This window comes from Rhamphochromis sp. 'chilingali', assembly GCF_963969265.1.
Source record: "Rhamphochromis sp. 'chilingali' genome assembly, chromosome: 22".
Taxonomy (NCBI): Eukaryota; Metazoa; Chordata; class Actinopteri; order Cichliformes; family Cichlidae; genus Rhamphochromis; species Rhamphochromis sp. 'chilingali'.
In genome coordinates, this window is record NC_137950.1 from 23,721,294 (window position 1) to 23,741,184 (window position 19,891).

Sequence of the window (19,891 nt, forward strand, 5' to 3'; positions counted from 1 at the left end):
ACAACAAAAGAATCCATAGGCCAAAAAAAAAAAAAAAAATAAGGATTAAAAAAAAATTTAGGAAGTAAAACTAAAATAGAAACAGAAGGCTTAACATCAAATTAAATGACAGATGACAATTTTTTTTTCAAATGTAATTAATTACTTGAAATGAAAATCTATATTTGTTTGGTTTATCTCATTGTAATAATTATTAGTTTGACCAATTTTTATATTTCTGTATTTATTTTTTAATTTTGGTTGCAGTCCTCCACAGCTAGCAATATAGTTTTGCTCTGTCTTAAAACATGCTAGCAAGCAAAATGGACACAATAATACAGTGAACTTAACAGGTGGCAGTGGTCTTAAACTTTACAGGCCCTTGACACATAAACACAACATAGTAACAGTGCAGCTAAAAACAATGAACATTTCTTTGGGAAAACCCCTCAATGCAGTTTCTGTAAAATGTTGACTTTGTTCTACAGAGGAGAGAGAAAAAAAACAAAAACAGAGGGGGGCACTAAAGCACTCCAATGATATCTTCATTCAACACATGACAGCATTATGGTATGTGTGAATTAGTACCTATACTACAAACTCAGAATTAAATGAAAAATAATTAACAGAACAGTACTTCTGATCCATTTTGAGCCATCTATATAAGGACAAACAAAAATCATCTGCAGTGCTGTATAAAAGGTGAATTGCCCAACAGAGAGAATCCAAAAAATTTAAATGAAAGAAAGAAATATAAACAACTCAAATATTAACATTATATATTGGAAATCACCATTGCACCAATGAACCATTCAAGACCCATCAGTCATTTTCAAGTGCTCTCACTCCATAAGCTTGTTTTTCAGAAACTGTGCCTTTGAAGAGAGCTTTTGTCCATCAAGATTTAAAAGTATCTTCTGGAGGACTTCAAAGGTGCATTTAAGTTCTGGTGGGTAGCTCAGGTTCAAACAGTATATGAGTCCAAACAACAGAGCACATGCTTGTGCAATGTTACCCAAATCAGTGAGAGCCTCCACACCCTCAATCAGGACACCAATGTCCTCTGGGTCATCTTCAGGTTCAGCACCCTCCTTCTAGATGACGTACACCCCCATCACAGTTTGCTCCATGCAGCTTTTTGCCTCACTGTCCGTATCCTACGTGACAAAAATATAAGACAACAAAGTAAAATTTAAGAGATTGTTTAAACAACTGTTTCTATGCTGTTCATAAAATCCAAGTAGTCAAAGTAATAAACAGAAAATTACACACCACTAAAGCAGTTGTTAATAATTACTCCAATACATAAATGATAAAATACACCTCTCATGTCAAAAGAGGTGGCATAATTTACCTCTTACCAGCCCCTCCCCCGAAAGGGCCATTGTCCAATTACACATTATAGCAACCGTTACTGTGTCTGACAAACATTAACCTCAAGCAAGATGGAGAAGCGGTGTGCCCACCGATAGTCCGAGAGATTGTGTCTGGAGGAGTTGTGTTCTTTCCATTCACAAAGTCAAAAACAACGTGAATGGATTAAACAGTGTGGATGGCCCCACTCCCAGGTAAATGTACCGAACATTATGAAGCATGTCTGCTTGCACATTTGGGTACCCGTTGGTGCACAGAGGAAACCATTTGTTTGTCGGACGTAGCAAGAGTAACTTAGGGGGACAGGACTTGAGAAAAGGCTAATTCAGCTGCTAAAATAAAACAGGTATAGAAGTGTTAGTACTAAACAGCTCAAAGTTCATAGACATTTCTATTTACAAATACTGATGACCATAGCAATGAAAAAACAACAGGACTTATTTTAATCCAAGTACAGATTCAAAAGCAATGTTGTCTTGATGCATGTTAAAATACATTGTATGTTTGTGTATCAAGTTTAACTACGGTATGCATAAATTTCTTTCCTTCCAATACCAAATTTCAGAAATTCTTTAATGCAGAGCTTAATACTGTTTGGTATTCAAGACATCCTTTCCCCAATACCAGGTGTCTTGTTGCTAATCTCAAAATTTTAATTTTAACGATTTGCATTTGAGGCAACGTCACAATTTGTATGAGAATGTTACAGTCAACATGCTGTCACAATGACTCACCAAGTACTCCTTTAGTAACTTCTCATAGTCTTCGTTTAGGTAGATGCACAAGGACTTCAAGATGCATGCTCGTCTGGTATGGATGTTGTCATGCTGGAGAGGAGGAGATAATATGAGCCAAAACCAGGCTGTTTTTCTTAAAGCTAGGGTAATCAGTTAACTTGCATAATTATTCTTTAGGTTAGAACCGGGCATGTATCATTTGTTAAGCCGAAACAAAATTGACAAACTTCACCTCCAAATAAAAGTTATTTTTGCTGCCTATGACAAAGTCTACTCAATCCTAATACAAACCTTGGAGATGGCAAGCATGAGACCTCTTATTTTCTTTCCAGGTGTCCCTCCTTTGCTCAGAAAGATTTCCATTAAGCGTGGTGCATATTGGTCAAGCTCGGCAAAGAAAGTAGATAGCAGAGGCTTTGTGGTGATTCGCAGAAACTCCTTGTCAATCTGCAATAGAGAACAAATACATTGATTAAAAACTCAACTGTATATTTCACTCACTTCACATCCAAGCTGACTAAAGCTGCCTTTAGAAGACCATGCAGACATCAGTACTGTCATTGATGACGGCTTCTGAGAAGCTTTTGGTCAATTATAAGATCTTAGTTGTGGCTGCAATATGCTGCCATCAGATGCTTTTCACAAAAGATTAAGCCATGACGGGATAAAGAGGGGTCTAGGGGCGGCGCCCGGGCTGTGACGTGCAGGGTTGCGTATACAGCGTCAGACGGAAGAGACCGGTAAACAGGTCTATAAACATTCAAGCAATAACCTATAATCATTTCTAATATGACGCACTAAATTAAAATCACTTTAGGTTTAAAAACTTCAATAAATACAGATATTAAGAAACCCTCAGAGGAATGCGATCCACATGTTTGCGATACTGCTGCGCATATGTTTAACCATCGAGCGTGTTTTCGAAATTTATGCTGCTGCTCAAATTAACCCGTTAGTTACGAGCTGGAGAAAATGTGCAATGAGCTGTCTGTGGCGAGGAGCTGCAGTAAGGAAGGCAAGAGGTAGACGGACGCAGCACCTGCTTTAAAACATGACGGAGAATAGTCCCTCTTTTCTTTCGGGACCACTCTAAATAATGGTAGCTTAGATTAAACTCCAGCTGTCTGACAATAAAGTGTGGAGGATTCTCCGTTTTAGCACAACGCCTGTCTGATTGGTCATACAGTCATGCCTCTGTTGCATTCACTGAACCCAGGAAAAGTCATAGCACTCAATTAGACTGATCCCTTCTGGGTAAAAAAACAAATAAAATAAAATAATCACTGGTTGATAAACGTTTGTGGGTAAAGCTGAGAATGTCCTGGTCAGCCGAGGCCAGCACACATTCCATATGTCATCAGAAGACCTCCCTCTGTAGCGCAAAGACTTCATTCAGAAGTTCAGCATTGAAGAAAAATTGCGGTATATCAGAATGAAGCTTGCAGGCACAGAATGCAGCAATATCTTGTTTTGCCAAGGCATAGTGGCACATTTAGAAGACACACCATTGCGGGAATATTACTCTGATATGCCGCTACATTGCGTCTTCTAAAAGAGGCTTAAAAAACAAATGCACAAATGTCTCTTCAATGTAGACCTGTGAAAAAGCAGACCAGAGTACCTGTATAACAGTAGAGGTTTTGGTTTAAGTGTTAACAGAATGCCATCTGAGGCTGTATTTACAACATTTTATGACGAGGAAGGATCCGGATCATTCTTATGTCCTGATACATAAAACCTACTAAATTAAACGGTACTTACTTTTTCACATTACTATTTTCAGTGATACAGGAACCAACAACAGGTAGTACTTTTAGTTTTGGACTACAAAACATAAATTACATGCAACATCCAAATGCATTTTAACCACACTTGCCTCTCTCGCAGTGAACAGAGCTGGCCATCTGCTTTTGAAGTCTGCAACCATCGGCTGACCCTGAAGAACTTCTTGCCTTCTGTATGAGAAAGTCTTCTCCATTTTCACACTCACAACAGAGTCATTATTTCTTTTAGTCAACTCAGAAAGAATTGCAACTCTCTCCTGTTCCAGACTTTCTGATGTCTCTCCTTTTGGATGCTGTGGACAATAGTTAACTTCAGCTCTTTTGGGTTTCTTCACATTGAAGGCTGCCTGACGGTTGTCACCAGACTTGTTTTTGATGGAGTTTATGGTCACCTCTGTACATCCAAGGCCTCTCAGTTTGGTGCGGAGGTTAGCCATTTTATATTTTAGGCTAATCTTCCACCCATAACAGCCATTGAAAGACCCCTGCTCTCTAAGGCAAGGATGCTTTTTCACAAGAGCTTCTGCAACGTCAGTCAGATCATTGTCTGTTGGGTAGGCTTTGAATTTGTATATTTCTTCAGCCAGTCGTTCCAGAATTTGGGATTTCAGTTTAGGTGAAGGGTTCAATAGAGTTCCCCCATTGGCGCAGGCAGTATTGGCCTTCTCGAGTTCAAATTCTGCCTCATAGCTAAATTGAGGTACAGTGAAGACACTTGGCCAAACCCAGTGCCTTGAGGATGGTGAAGAACCTGAAGATGAAATAGGCTCTGTATCATCTGTGTCAGCAGAGGAGATGGATACAGACTCTGTTGCTTGGCTTTGAGAAGTTCTTGCATCTTCCTCCTGTGGGCTTTGCAAAAATATCACCTTAAGGGTGCCTTTGTCCTTTACTTCTGAGACATCTGACATATTCATGAACTCATTTCCAAAGTCCTCATCTTGATATTGAAGTCGAATATCTTGCTGTAATCCAAAACTTGTCTTTACTGTGTGGCACAAATCTTCAATTGAGACCGGTGTCCCTGCAGGAAGAATCAACTTCCTGGCATCATCTTCACCCAGGATTATCCGCAGTCTTAGGGGTGACGTCATTTTGAAGATCTGAAAAATATCAGCAATTCTTTTAGAAAAAGTCACCGTTTGGCATATCAACAAGCAACAATTAGGGACCCTTGTGCACTTCTGTGCAACTTTAAAAATAAAATTTTTTGTTGTGAAAACAAAGAAGAAATACATTAAAGGTTAAAACACAATTTCTCTTATCTGTTTAGACTAGAATGTAAAAAGAGCTTTCTGAGGCTACGTCAGCCCAGAGACATAAGCAGTAGAATGAATACTTTAATTCTAACTAAAAACAAAAAAAAAAAAACCACAGCAAAAGAAGTTATGATGATGCTGCTGCAATACTGTAGAGGATGACAGACGCTGGCAGGTAATTACTTAATATATTGAAAAATTCACTGTACTTTAAAAGCAGATTTTTGGAAACAACAGGAATATCATCATCATCCGTCCATCCATTATATATTCTGGCTATCCTTAATATCATCATCCTGCAGTAAAGTACAAATGAGAGACGATGCATGCTATGTGTAAACATTATATACTTTCATAATTATATGGACCTGTCTTAAGTCTGGTGACAAGGTGAGGTAAGGGCACAAACCATTTGGTAAAATTTGGGTGGCTCAAACTAAGTTGTAGGGAAGGAATTATTTGCTGGAGACCATCTTGTGTTTATGAAAATCAGTTCACAGTGAAAACAATATGGTGGAATTAGAAATTCTGTAACACTTTAATCAACCAAATCATAACAGGTTTCACTCAGAAAATGTAATTTTCAACAAATCTTTAGTTTTGATTTGTTGTGTTTTGAAATAAAAATCTTAGTTTTCTAATGCATACATAAACAATTCATTTTAAAATAGTTTTATTTTCAACAGCTAACAGACCAAATCAAAAGCATGACAATTTCACAAATGCTATAGGGTAAGAAAAATAATAAAAAATACTTACAAGTATTAATTTTGTTTTCCAAGAAAACTCACAGATCTCTTTAGAGTAACCAGATGCAGTCCTCCAACAGAATCAGAATCAGAATCAATCAGAATCAGAATACTTTATTGATCCCTGGGGGAAATTATTTTTTGTTACAGTGCTCCATTTTAAACCAACATTAAGACAAGACAGACAATACGCTAACTAAGAATAGTACAATATATACATATATATACATACATACATACATACATACATACATAAGTCACTTATAAATAAATATTTGGAAAAGAAACATGTGTAGTTGTAGCAGCAAACAGTGTGTTAAGTGGATGCGTTGTACAGGGAGATGGCCACAGGCAGGAATGATTTCCTGTGTCGTTCAGTGGTGCTTTTCGGTAATCTCAGTCTCTCACTGAACGAGCTCCTGTGACTGACCAACATGTCATGGAGTGGGTGGGAGGTGTTATCCAACATTGTCTTTATCTTGGACAGCATCCGCCTCTCCGACACCACCTTGAGGGAGTCCAGCTCCATCCCCACAACATTGCTGGCCTTACGGATCAGTTTATTAAGTCTGTTGGCATCTGCGACCCTCAGCCTGCTCCCCCAGCATGCAACAGCATAGAGGATCGCACTGGCCACAACAGACTCATAGAAAATCCTCAGCATTTTCTGGCAGATGTTGAAGGACCTCAGTCGCCTCAAAAAATAGAGACGACTCTGGCCCTTCCTGTAAAGTGCTGTGGTGTTTTTAGCCCAGTCCAGTTTATTGTCAATGTGTACTCCAAGGTATTTATAGTCCTCCACAATGTCAACACTGACCCCCTGGATTGAAACAGGGGTCAAGTGTTTCCTGGTCTTCCTGAAGTCCACGATCAGTTCCTTGGTCTTTGCCACGTTGAGCTGCAGATGATTCTGCTCACACCACGTGACAAAGGAGTCGACCACAGCCCGGTACTCTGTCTCATCATCCCTGCTGATGCATCCAACCACCGCAGAGTCATCAGAAAACTTCTGAAGATGGCAGGTCTCTGTGCAGTGGCTGAAGTCTGTGGTGTAGAGGGTGAAGAGGAAGGGGGAGAGGACAGTCCCCTGTGGTGCCCCTGTGTTGCTAATCACCTTGTCAGACACACACTGTGGGAGACGTACATATTGTGGTCTTCCTGTCAGGTAATCAACAATCCAGGACACCAGAGAAGCATCCACCTGCATCGCTGCTAACTTATCACCCAGGAGGGTCGGCCTGATGGTGTTGAAAGCACTGGAAAAGTCAAAAAACATGACCCTCACAGTGCTCGCCGGCTGGTCCAGATGGGTGTAGACACGATTGAGCAGGTAGATGATGGCGTCCTCTGTTCCGAGACGAGGCTGATAAGCGAACTGAAGGGGATCCAGATGTGGTCTTACTATGGGTCACAGCTGGTCCAGGATGAGCTTTTCCAGGGTCTTCATGATGTGGGAGGTCAGTGCCACGGGCCTGTAATCCTGGGGGCCACTGGGACGAGGCGTCTTTGGTACAGGGACGAGGCATGATGTCTTCCACATCACCGGGACCCTCTGCAGACTCAGACTCAGCATAAACAGTTTATGAAAGACTCCACACAGCTGGGGGGCACAGGCCTTGAGGACAAGGGGACTCACTCCGTCTGGTCCAGCAGACTTGCCTGAGTGAAGTCTCCTCATTTGCATCTCAACCTGGTATTGAGTGAAGGTGATGGGTGCGGGAGGGGTGTCAGGAATCTCACAGGAGGAAACATGTGAAGAGAGAGGCTGGCACAGTGGTGTGGCTCTGGATTCCAGGCTGACTGCAGGTGAGGTTGTGGGGGTGGGAGCAGACACTGTGGTGTCGAATCTATTGAAAAACAGATTCAACTCGTCGGCTCTATTCTCACCTCCCTCAGCTCCCCTGCTGTTGGTTGGCCTGAATCCAGTGATGGTCTTCATGCCCCTCCACACCTCTCTCATGCTGTTCTGCTGGAGTTTCCAGAGTAGGCAGCTAAGGGATAGTCATCAACCAGTTCCTCATGTGCAATGACAGCCACCTCCCTCACATGTGACGTGCTCAGTTCAAAAGCTCTAAAGTGCTCCCTATACCAAGCAGATATCTTTCTCACCAAAAAATGCAACTTCCCTTCCAAAACACAGAGCTGCAAAATTTCAGCAAACTCAGGCAGACCAAATGACTCTCCATGGATAACAATCATTCCTTTGCTGTAGTTCATACCATTGTATGACACATTCTTCGCAATGTGAACATCAGTTTCATCTGGAAGCCTTTGGTTAAAAGCAGCTGCAATGTCACTTTGGAGCACATCAATAGGCACTGATGAAACATTAGTTACCACCAACTGTTTTTTCTCATCAGACATATGCAAATGGTGAGCAATGACAAGCTGGTGTTTCCTGGCAAGTGTGAGAGGTATGTTTTTAAAACAGTTGGTGTGGCGAGCAACCTGTTTAAAAAAACTATGCTTGGCCTCAAACCTCATTGTCCACTTATGAACGAGAGGTCCAAAGAGACGTATCATGACAGGATAGTGCTCTACAAAATGGTGTTTAGGAAGAATACGGCTGTTTGGAAAAAGTTCTTTGTATCTCTGCCGATGCTCTCTGATTTTGAACTCAAGATATGATATTGACTCATCACAGTGGATAGGGGCAACAACAAGTTCCACTATATCCTTGAGATCCAAAAGAACATGCCAGGCCTGTTCATCTTCAGGAACAAGGGGACCAATAATAAAAGGCAACAAGCGAAGCAGAGCCCAATTTTCGTGTGCATTCCCCCCTATATGTTTTTTCCTTGAGTAGGTATGTGGTATGACGTGAGGACGATTTGTCTTATCACCCCATTTGTAGTCAAAACTTTGGATTGAACTGTTAAGTTTTTCTAAGGTGAAATACTTTTTGGAGATCAAAACAGCCAAGCATTCCGCTAGTTCTACAGGTATAATGCCCTCAAAAAAATCATGTACTATATCCGGGGGAAAGCCTGAAATAACATCAAAATGAGAGAGACTTTTAGTCAAAACACAGTCACGTTTAACCCCACAACACAAGCTTGAGGTTTCCAATGCAGATTTTAAGTGAGCCAAATGGAGTTCGCGTGTTCTACACTCAAAAACGTCTGCAGTCAAAAACTGAATTTCAGTTTTCTTTGCGACACAGAATCTACATATGTGTTCCCCAGAAAAATTTTCAACAAAACCTGCAAGCCCGTGAGCAGCTAGGTTATCAGCTATTACACAATTTACAGTGCCTTTAACGAACTCATTTAACTGAGCAATAAACACACCGTGTTGTTCCAAGATCACAAGATCTTTTAACAGGGGTTTCAACACCTTTTCAAACCCAAATGTCTTTAAATCGTCACTTTTACAAAGAACAGCTAGGTAAATGGAGGAGAGTGCTGAATGAGAGCCTGGAGGCAAATTATCCAAGACCCAATAAATACCACAAAGCTTGTGTTTTTTGCGTGAGGTTCCAAGAGGATTGCAAACCTCAAAATCATCAATGTAAAGTGTAATGGAGATTCTCAACACGTCAACAGCTAAAAAACTATTGGTTCTAAAGTGCTTGCCATCTCGGAAAGACCTGTAAACACTCAGACCATTAGCCAAATCCTCACTTTTTTCTTGTCCTATATGTTGCTCAATCACTCTATCAAGTATGTGATTATGACTCAATAATTCTTGCAATAACTTTAATAAAGGAATGTACTGAAATGACTTTCGTTGATCAACAGATAAAATGTACTCAACAGGCTCTACGACCCTAAAGTTATGCTTATAGTATTGTTTTCTTTTAAATGAAGTTCCAAGAGGACCACACTTAGCTAAAATTTTTGATACAGGGTTAGAAATGCACACTGTATTGGCAAGCTCCTCAACAACAGCCTGACCAATATGAAGGTTATGGCTCTTGAATACCTCTTCAACAGTTCGTTTTGTGATTGAAGTACAAGCAGAACTTAACAAAAAACTCAACTCCTCCACCAAGCCATCTACTGCTGTAGCTGGAATTTGAAATATATGTTCCAATTTTAACAATATCCCAGCTATTTTCTGTTCAACAAGATCTGTCAAATTTTCAGTGGAATGATTACTTCCTGACACAAACTCAGTTCCAACTTCAGGATCTAAAAAATCAGAGCAACTAGCACCTACACCTTCAGGGTCATCAGAATGTTGTGCTAGGTCAAAACACACCACTAAACCTACCTTGAAATCTTTAAGTGAATCTGAATGATGCTTCCTCTTTTTGTGTGAATAAAATGTACCAAAGATATTTGTCTTGAAAGAGCAGCCTGAAAATACACAAGTTACTGTCTCACTATTTCGTAAATGTGATCCAATATGTCTAAAATAATCTCTCTCTGTGGTAAGGTCACCGCAGTCACATAACTCACACCTAAAAGTGACTGAACTAACAGCTGTCTGTTTAAAATGAGAAGAATGACATCTGTAAACATGTGTTTTTAGTCCACACCAAGTCTTAAATGTGCATGGACAATTTACATATATACAAAGATAACGCTGGCTGGGTCCATAATGGTGATGTAATCTACAGTGTTTCAATAATTTGTACCTACTACTCTCCCTGATGGAACAACGCTTGCACTGCCACATACAAGTCACTGAAAGAAAAAAAGAGAAGCAGTTTTAAGGATGGTTTTATTGTCACCTTTTTTTTCACTGGGGCGATTGTGGCTGTGGGGCGATTGTGGCTCAAGAGTTGGGAGTTCGCCTTGTAATTGGAAGGTTGCCGGTTCGAGCCCCGGCTCGGACAGTCTCGGTCGTTGTGTCCTTGGGCAAGACACTTCACCCGTTGCCTACTGGTGGTGGTCAGAGGGCCCGGTGGCGCCAGTGTCCGGCAGCCTCGCCTCTGTCAGTGCGCCCCAGGGTGGCTGTGGCTACAATGTAGCTTGCCATCACCAGTGTGTGAATGGGTGGATGACTGGATATGTAAAGCGCTTTGGGGTCCTTAGGGACTAGTAAAGCGCTATATAAATACAGGCCATTTACCATTTACATTTACTTTGATTAAATCATAAAAGTATCATAAAAAATGTATGATGGTAAAAACTTACCATGTATTAAAGAGGAGGCACAAACAATCAGAAAAAGGGGGCAGCTTTCTTTGTGGTGTTACTATGGTAAAGAAAACATACAATTATTTTATAAAAATTCCACAGTGGATTTTTTTTTTAACTTTGTTGGAAATGTATAAAAAAAATACAAATACATATAAATACCTCTTGCAATATAAAATTCACAGATAAATATCCAATCTGTTGCCAAATGTAATAGCAGTGTTTCACACTATGCAATAAAGATGCTGGTAGTTGCGGTAAAGGTTCGACAGGCAATTTTCATAACTATCCGCCATTGCCTTTTCCTTTGACCTCGTGTTCATGCTCTTTTTCCCATGCACTAGTATTCAAGTCAATTCGAAGGATGCAGCCCCTGAATTTGGACACAGCTAATATTTAGCAACTCCCGCGCTAGTTTAACTTGCATTACCGCGAGAGGCCGAATGCTTAAAAAAAGGAGAGAGAAAGAAAGAAGAAATGCAAATAATAAAAAAAAGTGAAGAAAGACCATGTCTTCTAAACCGTCATTTAAAACCAAAGTGAATGCTAACAGAGCTAGGTAAAAGTTCAATGAGACAACCGTTGAACTTTTACCTAGCTTTAGCTAACTTCGTTTACTTTGAAAGTGAATTACAAACGTGTTAAATATTGAACTAAACATATCAATAACCGCTAAAAACACTATAAAACTGCAAAAACGGGTAACAAAAAAAAAGCAATTAAGTGGAAATGCTAATAATAATATAAATATAGCCGGAGCGGATTAGAAATCAGGTATTAGACAGTACCGATTGGCACCGTCTAATACCCGATTTTCACAGTATTTGCTCCACTCCCGCTGTCTAATGACAACTTACACATTTGGAATTAAAAACATTGTTAAACAATTAACGGACGGAACAACTTCGTTTGACTAAGATATTTTCAGTTATTTATCACTTACCTGTATTGTGGAAGATTCCGCAGAGAGAAACGGCAGTTCACTGAACAGATATAACTTTGTCCGCGTTCCCGCCTCTTCACGTCTGGGAAGTTTGAGCATGCGCACTAGGCATCGGTTTTAGAGTTGTTGATTTAAAATAATTACATTTAATTGAACTGAAGAATGCAAATCTAGTTAATTAAACTTTTTGTTATTTTATGTTAAACCAACAACTGATAATGATTTAAAAACCTAAACTCAATATGTTCATGTTAAATAGACAAATGTCTATTGAATTAATCAAACAACTGCCTTAGTTGACTTTTTTGAGTGTAGTTTTTAGGTGTTTATAACCTTTTTTTATTATGGTCAAGTTAAAGAACAGACTAATATTTTCAGTTTTGGTAGGTAGTTGTATGTACCTTCATATCAGCGTCTACGTGTAGCGACCCACATGCGTCACATATGTAGAAGTAAACTTTAACAGACAAGAGTGACTGTGCGAGCTTGATGCAAATATTCAGTCTCACTACATAAATGTGGTAAAAGCATGACTGTGAAGTTGTGAGGCAGTAAGGGGGAAGTGTTATTGATTTAAAAGGGAGAAAACTAATGGTTGGCCTCAAGAAATGGTTTAATAGCATTGCTTGAGTCACATTTATTCCATCTGACTGAAACACTTTGATGTTTTCAGGGTTATGATGTGATTCAAAGCACAACGTGGAAGGGGGGGCTTTTTCCACGATACTGCTAACTGAGCCTTTTCTCTACCCCCCCCCCCCCCCCCCCCCCCCCCTATAAGTTTGAAGGATAGCCTAACCATTACAGAATACCAATTACTCACTTCTATAATCAAACTAGTCTCACCGTGTTCTGCTGCGTTATCTTATATTTGGCCCAAAATTCAATACGTTTAAAAGCAGAAATAACTTCTGCTTTAATCTCGCGTTGTTGTTTTTGTGTTTCACTAATGTGTCTGCTGTTTCAGAGCCACCACAGTTTATAAAGGAACCGGAGAAACACATCACAGCTGAGATGGAGAAGGTGGTTGACATTCCCTGTCAGGCACGGGGTGAGAGCTCGCTGGTATTACAATAAGAGAATGTAAAGTAAACCCTATCAGAGGAGAAATGTTTGAACTGAACCCCAAACTCTCACTCGCCCACCCTCTGCAGGAGTGCCCCAGCCAGACATTGTGTGGTACAAGGATGCTTTGCCTATCGACCCAGTGAGAACACCCAGGTACAGGGTGTTGGTGGGCGGCAGCCTCCAGGTCAACGGCCTACTGCCTGATGACACCGGCATGTTCCAGTGCTTTGCCCGAAATTTAGCCGGAGAAGTTCAGACCAACACATACCTGGCTGTTACAAGTAAGTGCTCCAGCAGCTTTTCAAGGAATTACTTCACCCAGATAATTGCTACTATTAAACATGTTGTAAAGTGCTGAATTTGAGCTAAACATTCACTTTTTCTTTTACTGAAATGTGTTAAATATTCATGCAGCTCTGCTAAGCTTCAGCTTTAGAAATGTCAAAGCGTAGTATTTTAAAAATGGAATCATTTCAGAATACTGAAAGCAGGTTGACTCTTGCATAGAATGGTTATAAATGGATGTATGGATTTACTCTCTGCAATTCAAGTAAAAAAGCTAAATTTGTGATTATAAAGACAAGTTAAGTCTTTATTTTCATTTAAAAAAGAAAATAACATCATGGTACCAAACAAAGCAGTGACCTGTGTATGACTGGGCTAGTAATGGCCAATCTCCCAGGACAAATGCGAAAAGTGAAGTAGGGTTTTGCTGTAAATGAGCGTGTGAGCTCAAGGGCCCTACGCTGAGTGAATAAAAGTCCAAATAAAAAAAAAAGAAGTGACAGTCTGTTAAACAAACTGCTGCACTCTTGGTTCTCTGCCTTTGGAAAACAAACTAATTCTCATCATACAAGAACCTGACTTACTGTAAACACTGCAAGAAACACTCAACTTGGGACATGAAATACAGATGAAAACCACAAACAAAACTTTGGTTACAGGAAAAAAAAACACAGAGATGCATCTTTTTTTTCTGTAGTAGTGGCATTTTTGTCTCCTACTAAGAAATCCGATACCTAGGCAGTGAAGAAAAACACTTTAGATGTGCACTACGTCTGAAAGCAGAGTTGTGATTGCGGCGTCGCTGTCAGTTGACAATATTGCAGAAGGGAAGCTTCCCTATATAAACTAACAATTAGGCCAACAACGACTAAGTTTACATTACTGTGGAAAGGCGAAACATTAATCACGTTTGCTGCTAAACTGTAATCACCTAAATGATGGGAATTTAGAAGTCTTTTTTTTCCCCTGCGCTTCTGCCACTGTTGGTATTTGAAAATAACTGCTAATTTTGCTCTCACTGTGCATCTGTTTGGCAAGTTTCTGACATCTAATTTTCTTCACTTTGTCTCAGTTCCTGCTGCCTTCGCTCCACGCCGTGCCGCGTTATCAGAATTCATAATATTCCGTCTCGCTAAATCACCCCTTCCATCCCTGTTTTTCTCTCCTCTTCTTCTCTCCCCCCTCCTTCTATGATCTCATCTTATCGTCTTCCTTTTTGTCAACACAATCATGTTTGTACTTCTCCTTCAGCCCTACTCCCTGTGTCCTGAGATTAGCAGCGCACCTATGACAACTCCCTACTCCTCCTTTCCTCCGGGAGTGATACAGTTTTCTGTCATCCTATAAAAGCTTTGATTTATTGCATATCATAAATACGGATTTTAGTTATCTACAAATTGCCTTCTTTTTCTGTCTATACTTCTTCTCCATTCATTTTCTTTTCCTTCCTTTCATATCCGCTATCTCTGCGGGTGCAAAAAATAGACCGGCAGCAGACAGTTATGGCACCGAGGTGAAGCCTGTGTCAATCCGTTTGGAATTAGGGGGACAAAGCATCGACTAAACACTGCAGCTGGCTGCTGCTTACAAGAAATACGTTTGAAGTGGGGCTTTGCCTCAGACAGTTATTCTCTCACCTCTATAACCCTCTTACCCTCTCTCGTTACTGTACTGAGCTTCCTTTATTCAGTGTGTGTTTGTCTACCCTCAGGCATTGCCCCGAATATCACAGCTGGACCCTCTGATAGCACTGTGATCGACGGGATGTCAGTCATTCTGCACTGTGAGACCTCTGGAGCTCCAAGACCAGCTATCACCTGGCAAAAAGGTCTCTTTTACACGCATACTCACACCACGAGAGATTGTGATGTCTGTTATCTGTAAAACATTGGGACCACAGTTTGCTGTGGCTTAACAAATAAAGCCTGATATGATTCCTTTACTGGGATTTACCTTTTGCCATGTTTTTGTGTTTGCATTCCAATAGCAGATCAGGGAAGCAGCATCCTTGTTTTTGACAATCTGCTTTTCTCATTTTTTTCCCTTCTGTTCTGTGTGACCCTTTTCTCTCTGCCTACCACTTCTGCTGTCCGTTCCCATATGCCAGGTGAGCGCGTGTTAGCCAGCGGTTCAGTCCAGCTGCCCCGGTTCACCCTGCTCGAATCAGGCAGCTTGCTCATCTCGCCTTCACACATCTCTGATGCCGGGACCTACACTTGCATGGCAAGCAACTCCAGGGGCATTGACGAGGCATCTGCTGACCTTGTTGTTTGGGGTAAGTGGGCTTTTAAAAACACATATACCTGATGTAATGTGTTGAAAAAGTCCTAACTTTGTGATAAAAACAGAAAATGAAAGAGTAGTGCAGTTTTACTGAGAGACGTGTTTATCAGGAAACAAGGTTGTGCTGTATAATAACAAAGGAATGCTCAATTTCTAAAAACAAAAGCATTCTTCTGTGCAAGCCTGGATTCATCATTTTGGTGTTTTCTTCAAGAAGCCATCAAAAGACAAAAGACAAACCAGGAGCAAGTCATTTCGACTGAAATGAGTTTCCTGAAATTCATTTTTTTTGACATTTTGTAGACCGTTTTCCCCTCTCTCACTTCCTTCATCTTTTTCTCCGTCTATCTCTTTCTTTTCTTCTTTATTTTGTGTCCACAGCTCGCACTCGGATTACCACCCCCCCACAGGACCAGAGCGTTATCAAAGGAACTAAAGCCATTATGAACTGTGGAGTCACACACGACCCAAGTGTGACAGTCAGGTAAGGGTCCATTTAGAAACACAGATTAATTAAGGCACAATGCATATTTATATACAACAGTTTCTACAGGCTGTTAGTAAAACTGATGTCACCTGAAAGCAGTAGATGCTGTTACTCAAAAAAGGAGGCCAACATAAAATAGGCAGGTTAAAAGGGAGTCATTCCCTTTTTTTCTTTTTCTTTTGTTTTTAATGAAAAAGGGCAAAATACAGCAAATCCAAAAGCGAAAAGTCAAACACTGAAAGCAAGCAAGCACTGGGAAGGAGCTAATGCATGCAAACAAGCAGGAGAAAAAGTGAAGAGAAGCAAAGTAAGTCGTGCGGTTTGTCTTCCTGATTAACCCGTCCCACGAAAGGTGAATAAGTTTTACCCAAGCTAAGCTGTCATGTCTTATATCTGTGAGAGATACGGATTCGTAGCAGAGGGAACTTCATTTTTTTTTTTTTTTTTTTTTTTTTATTCATTTTCAGGCACAACAAATACCTATATTGAACATAAAATACACAAAACAAAAAACAAAACTTGCCTGAAAAAGGAGTGGGACGAAGAAAACTTATTAAATCCCACCCCTATACTCACTCATCAACAAAAAAAAACAATAAACTTCCCGCAGCTACGCCCATCATTGCATACAGACCCATCAACAGCCCCGGGCAGATACAAGCATCTAAGCGGCAGCTCGCAACCAACAATTAGAGCCTTCATAACTGAATACAGAATATATAAATTATAAATTGCATTACCACAGGTAACAGGCAGTAATAACTACAAGTAACAGACACACATACATATACATACATATATATCTACACACACAAGTACATATATGTACATACATACGCACACTTTATTTTTTATTTTGGAATCCATACCTCCTTGATTCATTTTTTTTTCCTCCTGGCAGAAAACTATTTCAAAGCCAGTTCAGTGTACTGTAGGCATTTGTATAGGGACCTTACTCTAAGACGTTACCTTGTAGGCAAGGTTTGAATTATTTCTATTTTCTCTTTATTTGCTCCTGAAACAGTTATACACGCTGTCAGGTTTGCAGCTGAGAGAAAATACCTGAAATTGTCTCAACTGGCACAAGAATACATCTAAGCAGCCCACTAATTTAATTAAAGTAAAATTTACCTGTGCCTTAATGATGCGGCGTTGATTGGTAACCCTATTAATTTACACACTCACAGTTTGCAGCCAGCGTTTCCTTCAGACTTTAGCTGCCACAATTGTGTTTCTTTTAGCCATTGTTATATTTCTTTAATCTTCATTCCTTTTATGGTGGCTATAATAGTTTTCCTTGTGATCTCTAGACCTATATGTGTGTACAAATGTTCATCTGGGGCATGTCAGTGTGTGTCACAGATGCATTCTTCATTGTTTGGGGCAAAATTTTAAAAAACTTACTTATTTAGTAGGATATAACATTTTGGAAGAAACTTTTTTTTAAAATTAAAAACAACAACAACAAATCTGAAACTTTGCCAGCCCTATCATCTAAATGTGCCAATGCCCACGGTGTCCACAGATCAAAAAACCGAGTTTCAAATGTAGGAGTCACATCCTCAAAAGCTGCAGAATCTTTTTTAGTTCACGCCAGGAGAAAGATTCGACCAACACATACTGATCAGAAGACCCCAGAGACCTTTACTAATGAATGTGGGTGCCTGACCGTGCAGAGGAATCTTAACTTGACTTCTCAATTTGATGGCGATTTAGCATAAAAAAAAAATCAAGGCTAGTTAAAAGGACCTGTTTAGAAGCTTTGCACCACTATCTGGATCACTTCTAAGGGACTCAGCCGTGTCTTCCTGGTGAAGAGAAGATTAAAATAGATTAACTCATCCTGAAACTCATCCTAACCTATTTTTATGTATTTCTTACATGTTTAATACCTAATAAATCTCTGCAGCTGAGCTTTTTGTTTTTAGATTGGCTAATAAAGACGCTTCATCCTCAGCTTGGTTGTGTATGTCATTTAATACCCTTATTATCTTATTTTCACCACTACAATTCTGCTATAGGGAAGGGTTAAGGGTCGCACAAAAATAAATAAATACATGCACTGAATTGCTGTTACTACAGAGAGGAAACCTGTGACCTAGACATACACCTACGCCTGTTAACCATGTTTGTCAGCCACCAGCATATACATATTTCTTTACATAAAGAGTCCCTCGCACAATATTTTACAGCTGCTGCCCAAACCAGCGCAACAAACAACCCTTCCACAGAAAATGTAGTGAACTCCGAGCATGTAGCTGACATCAGTAGTGATCAATAGTCCCTTTCTACTCGGAGGAGAAAGCTGCATTTGAAGCCACGTTTGTGCCGCGCAGTTTTGATGAGTGTGAATCGGTCGTTTGATATGCACCCGTCAGCCGCGATGATATGCGGGGCACCTGTGATGGTGAGTTTGAAGAGACAGGGGAGAGGAAGATGAAAAACCACACTAATGACATGTTTTTCTTAGATTGTGGTCGAATAAAAGAAAACCAAAACCTCAGTTTACTCTTTGCTTTACTGTCAAAAAGAGTTAACCTGCAATCTGAAGGTGACATACATATATATGTACCTGATAAGTTCCACTCTACAGCGGGTGGCAATTAAATTATCCAGCGTTAGCTTCTGGAAGTATGCTATAAACGACTTTTGACAGATAATTTCATGGATTTAATTGAGCAATAAAGTGTAAAGAATGTGCTTAACATGCAGTATGAGTGTGTGCGATTGGCGTGCAGGTGGTGAGTAATGCTATATTGTGACTAATTGTAATAATGGAAAAAACACAGAGGCTGGTGAATATCGCAGTTTCCTTTTTTTAAAAATGTGTTTAAATTGATTGACTGATGCAGTGGAAGGAATGGATGCAGCAGATGATGATGACGTTGATGACATTTAACAAGCCAGCTGACTGAAGTCTTTGTATTCCAGGCATGTCTGGGAAAAAGAGGGCTCAGTGATAAATGTTCAGTCCATCCCCCGCATGCGGCTAGATGCAGATGGTACGCTTCACATCTCCCAAACCTGGTCAGGTGACATAGGCACCTACACATGCAGAGTGACCTCTGTTGGAGGCAACGACTCCCGCAGCGCGCACCTCCGTGTCAGGTAACAAGCCCTCCTCCCATCATTCACCATCACCATCGTGCGACTTTCTATTTACCGGCCTTCCTTTTTCCTCTCACCCTTTTGATTCTCCAATATTCTCCAGTGTAAAAACACAGGAAGCAACATGTTCTTTGTAGAGACACAACACACACACACAGGCGCAGCACAGACATTTACATGCATACGCATGTGCGAGCGCCAGACACATGAGTGCTTACCACCACTGCTATTCTGTCTGTTCCTATTGACACTCTCACCTGACACACTTCCAGCCCCAGGGGACCTCCGCCTCCATTCTCCATCTCCGATACTACACATGCATGCACGAGCGCTTCTGTTTTTATTCTCAAATCCCTCGCTTCCACATAACTTTGCCTGCTACGGTTATACTTTGGCACACAGAGAGCCACAGCAGCGAGAGTGAATTGAATATGAATGTGACATCAAACTTTCTGTTTGCCAGACTGACTGACTGATTGTTTCTGTCTTTGTTTATCGTGCTATCGGCCGTCTCGTTGGCTGCCTGCCTTTTGACTGAGTTACCGTCTATATCAATTCATTGCTATAAGGTTTATCTATCAATCTGTCTGTGCTTATCTGAATTTATGGCTGAATGAATTAATGATCCTCTGCTTTGGCCTCATTTATTCATGTCTCCCTGTGCATTTTCTTTCTATCTGTCTCCTTATGCCTTTCAATCCCTTTCCTCCCTCCAGTGATATCCATCTCGTTTTGTTTGCCTGTGTGT

At 40.4% G+C, this 19,891-nt stretch overlaps 2 protein-coding genes across 10 annotated transcripts in view; one reads left to right on the top strand and one right to left on the bottom strand.

The window, feature by feature from the left end:
* The window catches only part of sdk2b (sidekick cell adhesion molecule 2b), a 316,541-nt gene that overhangs the window by 258,488 nt on the left and 38,162 nt on the right, over nt 1-19,891 (top strand). For all 9 annotated transcript variants that reach the window (XM_080873223.1, XM_080873225.1, XM_080873221.1 and 6 more), the window contains exons 8-13: nt 12,880-12,963; nt 13,067-13,261; nt 14,977-15,093; nt 15,373-15,540; nt 15,930-16,032; nt 18,967-19,143. In XM_080873223.1, the coding sequence (XP_080729349.1) occupies nt 12,880-12,963; nt 13,067-13,261; nt 14,977-15,093; nt 15,373-15,540; nt 15,930-16,032; nt 18,967-19,143 (844 nt within the window). The remainder of the gene's footprint in view (nt 1-12,879; nt 12,964-13,066; nt 13,262-14,976; nt 15,094-15,372; nt 15,541-15,929; nt 16,033-18,966; nt 19,144-19,891) is intronic.
* Nucleotides 1,074-12,065, bottom strand: LOC308391103 (uncharacterized protein; the record flags this gene model as incomplete). Its single annotated transcript, XM_080873570.1, has 5 exons — nt 11,913-12,065; nt 3,967-4,977; nt 2,382-2,537; nt 2,088-2,180; nt 1,074-1,136 (listed from the first exon to the last, which is right to left on the bottom strand). Exons 1-5 carry the CDS (start codon nt 12,009-12,011, stop codon nt 1,074-1,076), a joined length of 1,422 nt encoding a protein of 473 aa, XP_080729696.1. The 5' UTR covers nt 12,012-12,065.